Raw genomic sequence first — 15,869 nt, 5'->3', positions numbered from 1 at the left:
CTTTGTACACTCCTGCAAAATGGAAACCAGCAAACCCCCTAGTGTTATTCCCCTCTGTCATAGGAAAATTTGAAGTGCTGGGGTAAAACATTGTCAGAAATATGGCTTTGAGCCAGACCTCACCGTGCTTATGCTGAAGCAGTCTATTCCAAGACTGCACAAACTGTTCTTGACTGTTTTATTAGTATCGATCAGCTTTGCTTTCACTCCATGACTGCAGCCTGCCTGGGTGCTGTGGTTGAGATGATCAAACTGAGCTTCAGTTGGAGGATGACTCAGAAACCTGTGCATGTATTTGCATGTATTAGAGCTGAGAGTCCAGGCAGGGGCGGGTCTTGCAAGGAATTGAAACCAACTTGCGAGAACTCAAAGGTTTGAGTCTTTCCCTAGCCTTAGTGGCAATACTTGTTTCTGACAAGGCAAGGTACTCCCGAAGCAATGTCTGGGGATAGAGGATGGAGGGAAGGCAGCAGGTACAGGACAACTGCTGGCTCCACTACCCCGTTTTCCTCTCAGGGTTACCTTTGGGATGGCAACAACAAAAGAGAAGAGGCTGAAAACCCCCAGAAGCTGACAACATCTGAAGAGGAGCAAAGCGGCCAAGCGGTCTACCAACAACAGCAGGAGCAGTAGTAAGTAACAAGGAGCCTGACTGAGATGGTATTACGTGTATTGGGTGCCTGTTCTCCACCATATTCAAGGTGTGTGCCTTCAAGGGTGGAAATACTTTATAGAGAGCCTGTGAATGGGACCGGGCACACAAGCAGCATGTCCTCATCCTCTCAGAGCCACCTGCGATCAGCCTAAAGCCTGCCTACGAACAACGCTTCCTACATGGGACCCGCACTGTTCTGGCAGGCTTCCTGATAGCGTGGCTTACAGCTCATGCGATAGCAGTGGCTGGTTCTATACTTTTGATGTTGGCGTACATGGTGTCTGTTTCTTGTTTTCAAAGTGGAATTTCAAATCTGGTTCTACCTCCCGGTTTTCTGTCTCCTAATACTTCATCCTGGAAAGTCTAAAAATACTTCCTTTGGCTTAAGAGATGGATGCAGGCTGTGTTCCAGCACTGATCTGAATGCAATCCAGGACACAAAACGGCTTCCAACAACTTCATGCTGACAGAAGTAAAGCCAAAGCTTCAGCCCTCAGTTTCATTTTAGGCTTTATTGGGATCCATCCTCAGTCCCTCTCTGGTTTTACAGTGACAATTCTTAGGTAGCTTGTATAAGCTCTAGCTTGCAGATATAATACAGAACAGAAACTGACAGCAGTGTATGTGTATTTTATGCACATGTGCTTTATACATATATACTTAGCTAACCAAAGCTAATTGTTTACAGTCTTTTTCCCCAAATGTGCTTTTTCTGACCTGTTAGTTACAGTGCATATAATGCTGTTATTATTATGTGCTAAGTTTGCTTAGCTTGCTTTTTGTTCCTGTCTTTCAAAGTGCAGCTGACAGAAACTGAAGGCAGTTTCAGTTTCCTTTCCCTTCTTTCTGGATGAAGAAAGTGGAGCCACGCTGTGAAAGCGGTGGCAGGCTGCTGATCGCAAGCAGCAATCAGCAGCTTTCCATTGTAACCCATGAATGCTTGCCTACTAGGGACTATTAAGAGCCGGGTAGCTTTGAAATCCGTCAGCGCTTTAATGACCGACTTTCAAGAGAGCAAACAACCATTCCTGAATTACAGTCTATGTTTATTTTCTGCCACTTCCAAGCAGAAAAGACCCTCTGTCTTGCCTGCCCTCACGCTGGCATATATCCACAGTAGAGTGAGAGCAGCCCTAGTTAGCTTACATAGTTGTGCTATGTGCATTTTTTTTCATAGAACCGTGGGACGGTCTGGGTTGGAAGGGACCTTAAAGATCATCTAGTTCCAATCCCCCTGCCATGGGCAGGGACACCTTCCACTAGACCAGGTTGCTCAAAGCCCCGTCCAACCTGGCCTTGAACACTGCCAGGGATGGGGCAGCCACAACTTCTCTGGGCAACCTGTGCCAGTGCCTCACCACCCTCACAGTGAAGAACTTCTTCCTTACAACTAATCGAAATCTACCCTCTTTCAGTTCAAAGCCATCACCCCTTGTCCTATCACTACATGCCCTTGTAAAAAGTCCCTCTCCAGCTTTCTCATAGGCCCCCTTTAGGTACTGGCAGGCTGCTATAAGGTTTCCCCGGAGCCTTCTCTTCTCCAGGCTGAACAACCCCAACTCTCTCAGCCTGTCTTCACAGGAGAAGTGTTCCAGCCCTCTGATCATCCTTGTGGCCCTCCTCTGGACCCGCTCCAACAGGTCCATGTCCTTCTTATGTTGGGAGCTCCAGAGCTGAACGCAGTACTCCAGGTGGGGTCTCACAAGAATATAGTAGAGGGGGAGAATCACCTCCCTCAACCTGTTGGTCATAATTCTTTTGATGCAGCCCAGAATGCGATTGGCTTTCTGGGCCGTGAGCACACATTGGTGGCTCACGCTCAGTTTTTCATCCACTAATACCCCCAAGTCCTTCTCCACAGGGCTGCTCTCAGTCCACTCTTCGCCCAGCCTGTATTTGTGCTTGGGATTGCCCCGACCCACGTGCAGGACCTTGCACTTGGCCTTGTTGAACTTCATGAGGTTCGCACAGACCCACCTCTCAAGCCTGTCAGGGTCCCTCTGGATGGCATCCCTTCCCTCCAGCATGTCGACCGCACCACACAGCTTGGTGTCGTCAGCAAACTTGCTGAGGGTGCACTCAATCCCACTGTCCATGTCACCGACAAAGGTGTTAAGCAGCACCGGTCCCAATAACAAACTCTGAGGAACACCAGTCATCACTGGTCTCCTCTTGGACATCAAGCCATTGACAGCAACTCTTTGAGTGTGGCCATCCACCCAACTCCTTATCCACCAAGTGGTCCATCCATCAAATCCATGTCTCTCCAGTTTAGAGACAAGGATGTCATGTGGGACAGTGTCAAGTGTTTTGCACAAGTCCAGGTAGATGATGTCAGTTGCTGTTCCCTTATCCAGCAACGCTGTAACCCCATTGCAGAAGGCCACCAAATTTGTCAGGCACGATTTGCCCTTGGTGAAGCCATGTTGGCCGTCACCAATCACCTCCTTATTTTCCATGTGCCTTAACATAGTTTCCAGAAGGATCCACTCCGTGATCTTGCCGGGCACAGAGGTGAGACTGGCCTGTAGTTCCCTGGGTGTTCCTTTTTTCCCTTTTTAAAAATGGATGGTTTTGTTGTTTGGGGGTTTTTTTTGGGGGGGAGGAATGGATAGTGAGAGTTTTCTCATTGGTATAACTGACTTTGCCCAGATTTGTTCTGGGATACAAACCCCCTGGTATAGGTTAGGTAAATACTTCGTCAGTTGGTTAGCCTGAGCTCCCCACAGAATTTAAGGCTAGAGCAAATATATTCACACAGATTCTGACCAGAAGATGGGATCGCTGCTAAAACTAAGTAAGCTTTTGGGGAAGAATAATTTAAAGCCCTGTTCCCTTTTTCATCTTCATATGATGCTTACAGAGAGAAAGGTCTTGTGCATCTACTGCAAGGAACGCTTAATATTTTTTGCAATGTGATACGAAAGATTCTCTTTGCGTCTTCATAAAGCTGTAACAAAGAATTAATTCCTAAAACTGAGTGTACAAATTAAAGTCTGCATTAGTATGTAGTTAATGAGGAGGAGGGATGAGGGAAGGGCAGGTTCAAACAGAAACCATGTAATATGAGTGGGAAACAACTACTCAAAAAAAGAAGTGAACAGAACTGCGGTTTGCTCCTTTCTCTCGAGGAGGGGGATGGTAGCAGTCAGTTTGAATGGGATGAAGCTGCTTAAACTGTGATTTCCTTAACTAACCCAGAAGAAAGTGGTAGATAGTATCTGAAATACTGAAGCAGACAAGGGAAGATTTTTATGCTTAAAACAAAAATTATTTCATTCAGTGTTATTGTCTTTGTTCTGTTATCTCAAGTTATACTTCAAGAACGAACTCAGATTAGCATTTTAGCAGTGATAAAGCTGAGTCAGCCTTTTAGCCATCAGTCATTTTGAAGGTGATCTTTAAAACTCAAATACTAGCACACCCTCAGAATAGTCCAGGTTTCCAGGCTCTGGGATAACCAAGGGTTGAACAGAGCAGTTGGAGACCTGAAGTCATAGGGTGTCAGTAGAAGAAAAAAATGCAGACTAGCATTAACCTAGAAGGCTTTCTGGAATATACATACAGAGGGAACATGAGGGGCCCAAGGAGGATACCTCTGTGCCAAGGAGTGGCTCTATTCCAACTTGTGTGCTGCTTTCTATTTTTTGGAAACAGCCAAGATATGGTTTTGCTGCCAGCAAAGCAGGAGTTGGAGTCTCTTTTGAAGCCTCTGTGTGAGTTGTTTCCATGCAAACTCTCAGTCTCAGGCTGTGTTTCAGAGCAATTGGGAGTAGGAAAACACCTTCGCAGCATCTTAGGGTGGGATCAGGTGACCTTTCCTGTAGACTGGACACATGAAATATTTGTGGGACATGGCATGTTGTAGTCTCATCCACTAGTCGATATTCAAAGTTGACTGTTAAAAAGTACAAGGTGGGCAGCTGGTATTAGAGAGTAATTTTTCTCTTGCTTTGCAAAAGCCCTTATATGATATGTTGAGGCTGAGAAGTGATAATAAAATGGTTCTAATTAAGTTAAGAAAAATACTTCTTCAAATGCAAAATTGAAATCAAACTTTGCACGTCCCCCTCCAGTTATATATAGGATATGGTTTCAGGCCATGGAGAAACAATCACCGGGATGACAAGTGCTTGAAACCGCTCATGATAATAAGCTTGCATTTAAGTTACTTCACTTTGTCTGCTAAGTGCCATGAAATTAAGTTGTAGAAAGTGAATTCCCAAATTGCCCCTGTTCATGTATATTCAGAAACAAAAGTCTGTGCAGAAGAAAAGGTAGAAGAAAGTGGGGAAATTAGAGACTGAACTATAGCTAGTGCCCAAAAAAGAAAATGCTGCCCCCATTCAGCAGTCTGTCCTTGGCGCCTTTAAAGCTGGCAGGGATAATATTGGTTCTGGTAAAATCCATTAAAAAGATCAAATTCAAATAATAAAATCTGAAGAGACGTTCTTGCACAGTTGGTAACAGTGCCTCATCATTTTGTGTGAAAGGAGAGCAGAGTTACTAGAATGCTTGACTCGCAAAATTGTGTTCTTTGACTGCCGGAGCCAAATCCATCAGGGCTTTCTTTCCTTGCTCTTCCAATCTTCATCCTGAATTAAAAATATATATGTATATCTCTATAGTGTTATAAGACTTCTCAATCTTTTGCTGATAGAGTATACTTAGCAGTTCTTCTGAAAATTTTATTTTCTTTCACGATCTGAAATTTCTTTTTAAAAACACCAAATTAGTCTATGAAACTGGAGGCAGATGCTTAGCAAAATGCTTGTTTTGCCCACTGCCCTGCCACCGGTGGGAGTGCTAGAAGTGTAATTTGATTTATGGACAATCTGTTTAGAGTTGAGCTCTGCATTTGCTGCACAGAAGAAATCTCCCAACTCTCTATCCTTCAGGCTGATGTACTAATCTTTACAGCCCAGTGGGGTGATTCAGAGATGCCCGGCTTCGCTGCGGTCAGCAGCCAGCCTTGTCTCCAGCCAAGTGTTTGGTGGCAGGGTCTATGTAAGAGGATAACTATCAGGAAGATTTCTGTTAGTCTGGATTATGGGGGTTGCTGTGTTCCTCATAATTCTTGGAAGGGGGGGAGAAAATCCTTCTAACTCCTGTATTAGAAGGCTTTCTCAGAAGAGCTTGGCTTGCACAAGCCCCGACATATTCCCTTGATGCATAGCTTGATGAGGAGCTGTGGTGAGATGATGAATAAGGAACTTATGGGAGGATGCTGTGTTTGGGCAGGGGCAAAAAAAGGACAACAAATACTGTGGTGCAGAGGCAGAAGAGGAGGAAATATATTGTTGAAAAGAAAGTGGGGGAAGCAGTCTAAGTCTTAATCTTCATGTGATACAGCGTCTCACCTGCTCAGCTCTCCAGGCAGTGTAGTGTACCCACGGGTGTATGCCCACTAAGGGCACGTTAGTGTTTTCAGGGAAGAGAGAAAGCTGTGCTGCGAGCCCAGTTTGGGCTGAGAGCTACCTCTTGGCTCCCTGATTTGATCCATCACTGTGACAATTTCCTTGGAGCTTTAGAAGGTGGTTGAGACCATCCAGAACGGGGAGCTGGCTGAAGTACCCGCCGTTCTTTCTGCTGTGCTGTCGCATGCTGAGCCCAAACCGAGCTGCTGAATCCGAGCCCCATCTTCACTCTTGGAAATTCAGCTCCGAGTTTCCGTTTTACTCTTTGGACCAAATTTTAAGTTCAGGAATTTCTCTACAAGCTTGCGGGTACCAGAGAACTGAGATTTGGATGCCAACAGCAGAACCGCAGGTCTGTTGCTTTCCTGCTTGTTTCTGACTCATACCTTCTCCTGGGCCTCTCTCTGCTGCTGTTTTCCTTCTCGCTCTTTCCCCATGCAAGTTGGCTTCTGCAGGATTTAACTCTTTGTTTTATCCCGAGGTCTCACTATGGCAAAAATGTTGGCCATTTTAATGAAGGTTTTAGCTAACCACAGGGACCAGATACAGAAGTGAGTTAGCCTGGCCTAATAAGCTTCCAGATATCAGCTGAACTGTGGTAATTAAGCGTGCTCTTAGCCTGTGGCAAACACAGGATAAAATCCACGAACACAGACTTTTGATGATAAACATTTTCTGGTAATGCAGTTCATTTCCTGCCTCTCGTGTTAAGAGCACACGTGCAGCTAGGATGAATCAGACAGTGTATAATGCTAAGCCCCAGTAATTCACTTTTGTCTCTGAGCTGCAAACTGGTAAGACGCTGCCGCTGATAACGACGGAAAGCCAGAGCCCCAAGCCTGCACGCAAGGTTTGTACACCCTCCCAGAGCTCTGCTTATGGCAGCCGCCGGGGCACAGAGCATATTGCTCGACTGAGGTCTAGAACTGCGGCTGTCAGTTATCGTTAGCATCTGGCCGTGCGTGCATTGCGAAATAGGGATACCTACAGGACAGTTGTCTGCTCGCTGGGATTTGGCATCTTGTAGCCCTCTGATTTGGCAGCTTCGCATATGGCTGCTCCATCAGGCATGGGAGCCTTGGTGGAAACAATACCTTGTGGTGGTGTGGACTTGCCTGCTCTTAAAACAACACTTGATAACTGCAAAGTTCAGCTTAGCGTATCTTTGAAGGAGATTCGACAATTGTCTTTGGCAGTTTGGTCCCTTTTCTCTTTTAAATTCAGTCTTAGCATATTATTTAATGCAGTATTTCACCTACATTTTCCCTTGAGTCCTTCCTCCAGACTGAAGCTGCCCAGGTCTTTTTCCCAAGCTCTAGTCATTTGTGTTACTCTCCAACTATACTGTCCTTGGTTTCCGTCTCTTACACAGAGCACACTTCCCAGCAGAGCGAAATATTTAGCTTTCAGCTTTGTGGCATTCATGTACCGATGCACCCGCAGTATAAAACACAGTGGAACTGGAAATAGTTTATAACAGCCATTACTTTTGTAACTCTTTAAACTATTTCACACTTCATTTGGAAAGCTCCCCAGTGGTAGATGGCTGGAGCAGGCTTGAGGAAAAACTGAAGGGCACAGCTCTGCAAAAAACATTATTGGTGAAGAGCAGTTCGCATGTGTTTTTTCAGTTTTAGAAATAAACTATTTTATACAAACCTGAAAGAAAGTAGAACAAAAGTTTCTATGGACTATAGCCTGAAAGCATTGAAAAGGTGTCCTTGAGTGCTGCTAGTTAGATGAGTAGTTACACACAGGATTCAGAATTTAAGGTTGCAGACATGGTGTTCTCTGTGTTGCTGATCACTCAAACTGTAAACTATCTTTGCAGATTTTCTACGACTGTATGGCATGTTTCTCCTGACTGAAATGTTTCTATATCTGTCTCTTTATAGATATTGTTATATAGGTATTTATCTTCCCACTACTGTGGTATTTGATTTCTGTTTGAAGAATCATAGGAGGTTGCTTTTTGGCTTTATTTCAATACAGATACATTCTCTTATTGGGTTATAACTTTCTTAATCTCGTTAATATCTGTTCAGTCTGTGTAATTAGTCAATGCATTCCCATTTTCTGTGGAGAAATTACATCAAAAAAAGTCTCATCAAGATTAATATGACTTATAAAGGTAGAAGACAATTTGTTTCTCTTTTTTGAAGAGCTGTAACCTAGGTAAGACATTCTCCCTCCCTCCTCCAGGGACTTCTGTATTTTTATTTATAAAACAACCCTACCTCAAAGATAGGCTTAAGTCGTATAACAATGAGAATCATTATTAGGGAACCTGTAAAGTTAAATTCTTTATCATCTTTGCTGGTTGTGGATTTTGAAGCACTTTGTATATTGGTATAAAGTACAAAAAGTCTGCACACCACTGATAGCTTCAAATCTTCACATTTCCTTAATTGCTACCCAGGTAAGTAGGATAATTTGCTCCAGACTTATGGCTACTGTGGCAACTCAGAAACTGACTGGAATATTAAATTGACAGGCTGTAGCGGGTTTTATAGGCTTTACTGGATCAGAGGTTTTGTCTGAACAAAGAAATGACATGCAATATCCTGCAAACTGGCTAAAAACACAAGATGAAAACTGGTGGTGGGTTTTTGCATTAACTTTCCTTCGGAAAAAATCTCAAGAAAATAAGGGACGCTAGGTGCAGATTTTAGCATTAGAACTGGTAGGGCAGAGACTCTCAGGCAACAGCTCATCTGGCTCCTCTCCTGCTGTAGGCTTGAAAAGCGAGGACCAGTTCATGCCCTGACTTTCACCTGCCCCACAAGAAGTTTACCATGAGCTCGCTCTTCCTTCTCCCTGATCCCAATACCCAAAGCTACACTCTTACATATCTACCTTTCCAGAGACCCAGGTGAACACTATAAAATTAGATAAACTCAATAATGCACTTTTTTTTGTTGTTGTTAACTTGGACTAAAACAAAGCATGTAGTATAAGCACTAAGTAAAAGACAACCAAAAGTTGTTCTCCCTTTCCCTCCCCCACTGGAAACTTGACATCCTCATTTTATTTTAAATTTGCCTTTATTTCAATAACATGGAAAGCAAATTGGCCTTTAAGTTAGCACTCTTGTAACGACAATGACTCTTAAACTGCTCTTTGGAAAGCAGAGCAGAGCTTTCCCTGGTGGTAAGTGTGGTGTCACCTCTACCTCTTTCGTAAACTGATTGATTTTTGCTGTATTTCATGTGCTGTCCTTCTGAGCTCCTGGATAACGACCACGGTCAGATGTCAGAAGAGTGGCCCTCAGCTGGCCTCCTGGACTTGGAGCTTTCCAGCCAAAAAGCAGAAGCAGATAAAGGAAATGATTCATGGCGTGAAGGCTGCATTTGATATTGTGGTTTCTTATCCATGTGCAGACACGCAGAGGTCCATGCTTTCTTTTAAAATTGATTCCTAATTTAAAAAAAAAAACAACCAACCAGCTACTGTTTGAAGTCATCAAAGTACATCTGATGATATAAAAACTCTTCTGCCCTCTAGTGCTGTGAAGCAGTGGGATGTCTGAGATGCACTGATGGGTTTTTGGGCGGGGGGGGGGGAAATATGTAGCCTTGCAATTCACAATTCCAGCCATTTTTTTCACTGACAAAGGGAGGGAAGTGTAAAAGGTACTTAATAATTTTTGTGTATGGACTTGAGAGAAATATGATCTTAATATCTGAAACAGCCAAGAAAAACTACTAAAAAAATTTCTTGGAACTGATAAACTGTACAGCAGCTTGTCAAAGGCAGCTTGGGAAAAATTGTAAATGCTACTACTCAGTCAAATAAAGAAAAATCTGAAAAAACATCACTGATGGGGAACGTTGTGCCATAAACAAGGTGGGTTGTCAAAACTTCTTTTAAGTTATGCTGCGAATGCAAGAGGGGCATTGCTGCTGTCTTAGCTCCTGCTTTGGGGGTCTGGGATTTGGTGGAGAGGTGAAGGACAGTCTCATGGGCACCAGGGTAAGCTGGCAGGAAGGGAAAGGATCATATTAAATGGCTAAAGCTCACAGCTCTATCTTTACTAGTTTAATCTCATAAATTAATCCACATCCTCCTAGAATAAGTCTTCAAAGAGAAAGAGGTAATTGGATATAAATACTTTCCTTCTCAAACCTTGAATTACAGTGGTACAGTAGCAGGCAGCTTTTTGCACTTTGATCTCTTTGCATGATTTTCATTCCCCTTTTTAGCCTTAGTCTCGGGCCTCATTCTCTCATTACTTTGTCACAGCCAGCTGTGCTCTCTCTGCTTCCTAGCTTGTCCTCTAGCCACCCCCTGTGGCCCTTTCTTCTTTTAAGAGGCTCAGCCTTCGCCCCTCATTATTCTTTGTTTTCTGCTCTTCTCCTTGGGCTTTCCCCGCCATGAAGTCAGATGAAATATTTGCGCCCACACGTGCCGATAAAACCCTGCCGAGTGCCGCAGAGAGATGTGAGCCCGCTCTGATACCTGGAGCCGGCTGCCGCTTACCGCATTTCTGGTAAACCTGCACCCCCGTGGCTCGGCTTCTGCTGAGCGGGAGCAGTGTAAACTCGTACCCACACAATACACCGTGTAGATAAACCCCTGTGTTTTCTTCGAGTGGAACTGACATGTTTTCATCACTCTTTTGATCACCTCGAGTCTCTAATACACTCTGAACACTGTCCTGCTTCTTTGCTGTCATGTTAGATTGATAGCTCCTTGAGACAGCAACTGCATTTTGAATGAAGTCTAGAAAAACAGGGCCTTTGTCCTGATTCAGGGAGTCGCACCTTAGGCATGACAGCAAGATAAATATGCCCAAGGAATTCCCGGTGCCTGACACACGCAAGGCTGACAAGGAAACTGAGGCTCGGGCTGAGAGCGAGGCACCTGGGTGCATCACAAACAGTATGATTTTGCACAGTCCTTGGACAACTCTTGGGCAAACTGCCTAAATCCACGAGGTTCTTGGTGCCCTCGAGGCGTGGGGTGGGACTGCCAGCACCAGTGCTCTTCCCAGGAGACGACGGTCTTCCTCTGTGCTTGAGCGAGTACTTGTGGAAGTAGTTGTCTACCACGTGGAACATTTTGTTCCAAGGAAGTGATTTGATTTGAAATGGCTGAGATTGGAGGTCAGCGGTCTAGAGTGAGACTTGAATAAGAAAGTGAAGGCTGTGCTAGAAGTTTCTGAAAATATTATCCTTGGTATTTGCAGCCAACTCCAAATATAGCAAGTATTTCTAGAGAATTTACCAAAAATTCCTGAAGAGCTGAATCAAAATAAATACCAGTTTTGATATGAAGTGATTTGCTACAACAGCAGAAAACTGACATTGCTGATGAAGGAACCCCCTTCTAGCCCTGGTTTTCTGTAGACAGAAAAAATAAGAGTGTTTTCTTTCATTTTAGTGTTGGCCCATATGTCTTGATAACTCCAAAGGAAACCAGAAGAAACTGGTTGCAGCAAAGTAAGTTGACTTGTCTAATATGGTAATACACTATTTCTACTTGAATAAGGTTAGGGTTTTGTGCACTTTATTGCCCTTGCAACTTTTATCCTCATTTTTACAGTGCTTTTATATGTGCAGCTGTGACAGTAAAGTCAGTGCTATGAGCATTCTCCATCATCATGTAGGCTTTTCTTAAGATTAACTTCTCATCTGACTAAACTTTATGCAGAATAAGTCTTGTTCAGGAAAAGGTTTTTGGCAATTTCAGTGCTGGAGCTGTTCAAGCTGGCTCCTACAAGACTCAGCTCAAGTTAGTTCTATCACACTTTTACAGCATTGAATTCAGATTGGAGAACCTGACTTTGAATGCTCTCTGGGTTAGGGGGAGGAAGAAGAAAAATGTAAGAAATATTTTTGAAAATACTCTCATGTGGAGACTAAAGCAACTAGAACCACTGCTGGTTCTTGAATCTCTGTTTAAGGATTTAGGTGGCTCTTTTAATAAAGCTGGGAAAGATCATTTTAGATGGAAAATATCTGTGGATATAAGTTCACTTTTGCTTGGCTTTGAGTCTTGCTGGTGAAAGTAGCTAAGCAGGAACACCCTGAACCTCTACCAGAAAGATTAGGCATGTGTTAAAAAGCTTTCATTGGCAAAGTTACAGCAAGAGTCGGTCGTGAAAGAAATCCTGTACGCAGAGGTGACCAAGCACAGCAGTCCTACATGCCTATCTGTTTATTTGTGCGAGATAAGAAAGCTGAAGGAGCGTCAGTCAGCACTCCTCACGGTTTGAGCCCTCAAGTAAACAGTGCAATTAAATCCTTTCTTCTCACACATTGTGAGTTTGGCTGAATTGCTTCACCTGGTGTGGGCTTGGGTTTCCTTTGGTTGCAAGAAAGAAAACGGACTCCTCATGAACCAAACCATAATATTCTGGAAGGAGGAATAAAAGCAGATCTTCTTAGAGCTGACTCCAATGCTGACAGCAAAGGTGCTGCTGCTCTAATAAAGATCTGTTTTCACTTTGTGCCACCAGCATCCAAGGTCTGAAGCATGCCAAGTATTTCTGCCTTGGATGCTGGCAGAAACAGGGCCTCACTGAATCCAGTCTCTACCTAAATGCTTGTTTTAAAGGTGAAATTACAAGCCGGTGTCTCTCTTGGGCCTCTTCAGAGGCTTGCCCAGGAACTGGCTTTATCTTGTTAGAGGAGAGCTGGTGTTAGCATCCGATAGCCATCGCCTGCCATTAGAAAATATGGTTCATGTCGGTTTTAGTAAGAGTGAACTGAGTTCCTAGAGCAACTGAAGTACTGCTGTAAAACACAGCTCCTCTTTCCTTAGGCTTTGTGGGCCTGGCTATTGAAAGGAATTGTTGGGGTTTTTCCTCTGTCAGTCGATTTGAGAGAGCACTTTAATCAACCAGCCATCCTAGAGCACACGGCTGGTGCCCCTGGCTGTATCGACTAGACTTCCACCAACTATGCTGAGAACTTGCCAGCCATCCCACATGTGGACACCTGTGTTGAAGTGTCTTAATTTGAAGCTGAATCATCCATTCCTCCTGGTTTTATTTAGGGAGCATGTGGTTGGGAGGGAAAATTACTTATTCTTTATTTCCCTGCTGAGGTGTGTTACACCACAAGCATTTCCCTCCATGCAGCAATAACGTCTTAATCGTAACAACTTCTGCTTTACCTGCAGGAATAAATCCTGTGGCATTTACCTACAGGTTCCCAGGGGTTAAAAAGCAGTCTATTTGCAGTCCCTTAGCTGTTTTTTGTTTTGCTTTTGGGGTTGAGTCCTTGGGTTTGCTCACCACAGTCTGGAGTTAGGCAAAATGTTTGCCTTGTTAGCTGATCATTGCAGTGACTGCGCAACCTCCTGGGGGCTGTCTGCACCCCTTGAGAACAAGTTTGTCTGTTCCTGGATGGGTCTTCAGGGTTACATACAATTAGAGATACTGCCTGCTTTTTAGTATTGCCTCTAACTTCCATATATTTGTTTCTTTTTGTACCTGCTCAGTTGCTAAGAAAGAGCTAGATGACCTGGAGCGGTGGAAGGAAGAGCACAGGCCAGGGCCGATTAAGCTGGTTCCACAGAGACTGGGTAAGACACATAAATCAGCTATTATGAATTGCAAAATTTTATTTTCCAGGACATAGGACATTTTTCACTGTTTCTCACATGCTACTTATTAAAGAGATTCAGTGTCAATAAGGGCTAACATGAGCCTACTGTATGTGCTCTGTGCTTTTTGATGGTCACGGCGATGAAGATGTTTCTGAAACAAAACAGCACAGATTGTCACTCAAGAAATCTGCTGAGATCAGTGTAGAAAATCTGTACTAACTTCTGGATAAAACAGGTGGTTTATCCCTCCTGCTGGTGACATTATCTGTGGTTGATGTCTCTGAGGGGGTGCACACTTGGCATTAGCGTGCAGACGCACGGCATGTGTTGGAGACACTCCGCTTACCTGTAAGAAAACTCTGTGTTAGGGCCAGTACATGTGCTTTCTCGACTGCTGGCTCTTGAAGAGGCAAAAGTGATCCCTGCAGCTTCTGGCATTTGCAGGCTAAATGTGCAGGAGGCTCTGTATTACCTATTTTATGAACGTAACATCAGAGATGGGTAAATGAAAAACAGGATAAAAAGCTACAGGAACTGAACTGAACTGATGTGTTTGATAAGATAACCAACTTTTTTTCTAGACAGGTGAGAGAAACCGTAGGAGATCTCTTCAATTGAAACTACTATAGAACGTTTAATTTAGCGCTATTTGGGAGTCAGTTTAAAAAAAAATATTAAAAGACCAAAAGCAAAAAACCAACCCACCCCCAATCTTGTACAGAGAATAAGACTGCAGGTTGGGCTGAAGCAAGAGGAAGGTTATTAGAAGGGCTTTTCAACTACCAGTCTTGTAGTACATTTCTTTAATGTGTTTGGCACAAAAGGTAGGAAAGCCGATGAAACTTGCTGACAAGACAAAACTTGAAAGCATCATCCCTATAGAACATGATGAGGATACTGTGCAGCAAAAATGGGATGACCTTGAGGAACTGCACTAATAGAAATGGGACAAAATTCATTCCGACAAAGTGAATTATTATAATGATGCCTTTATTAGTTTTGTAAATCTAGAGCTGCCCTTCCTTCCCTTGGCTGTCATAGGAGAATTCGGGGTGCACAGTGCAGGCTATTGTCTCCCTTGACCTGGGAACTATGTTCTTTTTTTGCCATGCTACACAAGATAAGTTTGGGGTGGTGTACTGTGTATAAAAATAGATACCAGGTGGGAGATGGAGGAATTTGAACCAACTCCAACCTAGATTTGGGTTTGTGGTCAAGGTGATACTGGTCCCACGTGTTTGTTTTGCCCTGCAGCCTGAGTCCCAGCTGTTTGCAGTGGTGAACCTACCTTTGCAAGTTGGTGTAATGCCCTGTATTCCCACCATCATGGGCAGTCATGTAGCCAGACATGCTCTTTGTGAGTTCATACATACTAGCTGCTTCTTTCCTGTGAGCAGTTCCTAGAAGACATGCTTCTGTCCCAAGAGGACCACAAAGCTTTTTGCTGAAGAAAGGGAAATCTGAAAAACAGAAACTTGGTGTGTGGTGTCTATGCAGGATGTGTGCGGGCTGGCTGCGTGACTGGGGACGTGGTGGCAAACCCACAGTGACTGAGTGTAAGGAGTCTTAACTTCTTCTGGTCCCACTGCATTTAAAAACTTTCTTGGGAAAGAAGCAAATTAAGAGGTGGGGGGAAGCAAGAAAAAGCTGAAAGAATTCAAGGATGTTGTGTGAACTCTTCAGTCACTCTCTAGCTGCCACTTTAGAAAGACCCCTGGAGACTGAGATACATGCACTATGTTCAGTGCCTTTGAAATGAGGTAAGGTGCGAAGATTATTAGATCTTATCATTCCCACAGGAACAAATTTGGAACAGAAGAGAGCTCAAGGAAGGAGAAAAAAATATAAGTGGCATCTCTAATTTCACAACTGTAGGTACTCATTAAGGTAAAAAAGTTTCCTATGTTATTTTCTCAGAGTGATTTTAAGAGACTACACATCTAGTCCAAATCACCAGAGAATTCTTAAAGTTGAAGTTTCTTAACACTCATGCTTTCCATAGGGAAATAAGTATTCTGGATTTCAACTGTAATATTTGACTGGCAAACTTTCAGGTACCACAGAGGGATGAGAGCAATGAAGGATGCGAAGTTCCACCCTCCTCCATAAGCAATGAGTGGAGCAACAAACCATGCCTGATAAATGCAATGGCCTCTTTTTTGATCATATTATATAAAGCCAGTCATGACATACTCTGACTTCAGTGAAGCATTTGGCACATTACAGCCAAGCCAACTTGAGTG

General features: G+C 43.6%; 1 protein-coding gene across 1 annotated transcript in view; it reads left to right on the top strand.

The window, feature by feature from the left end:
- The first annotated feature begins 281 nt into the window (after positions 1-281).
- EPSTI1 (epithelial stromal interaction 1) overlaps positions 282-15,869 on the top strand; it is a 48,965-nt gene continuing 33,377 nt past the window's right edge. The window contains exons 1-3 of the mRNA XM_030036679.2: positions 282-632; positions 11,455-11,513; positions 13,519-13,602. Coding sequence (XP_029892539.1) covers positions 439-632; positions 11,455-11,513; positions 13,519-13,602 — 337 coding nt within the window. The 5' untranslated portion in view covers positions 282-438. The remainder of the gene's footprint in view (positions 633-11,454; positions 11,514-13,518; positions 13,603-15,869) is intronic.

Source organism: Aquila chrysaetos, chromosome 14 (assembly GCF_900496995.4).
Source record: "Aquila chrysaetos chrysaetos chromosome 14, bAquChr1.4, whole genome shotgun sequence".
In the NCBI taxonomy this organism is placed as follows: domain Eukaryota; kingdom Metazoa; phylum Chordata; class Aves; order Accipitriformes; family Accipitridae; genus Aquila; species Aquila chrysaetos.
Note: the sequence above shows the minus strand (reverse complement) of the source record. Positions and strands in the feature narration are given on the sequence as shown.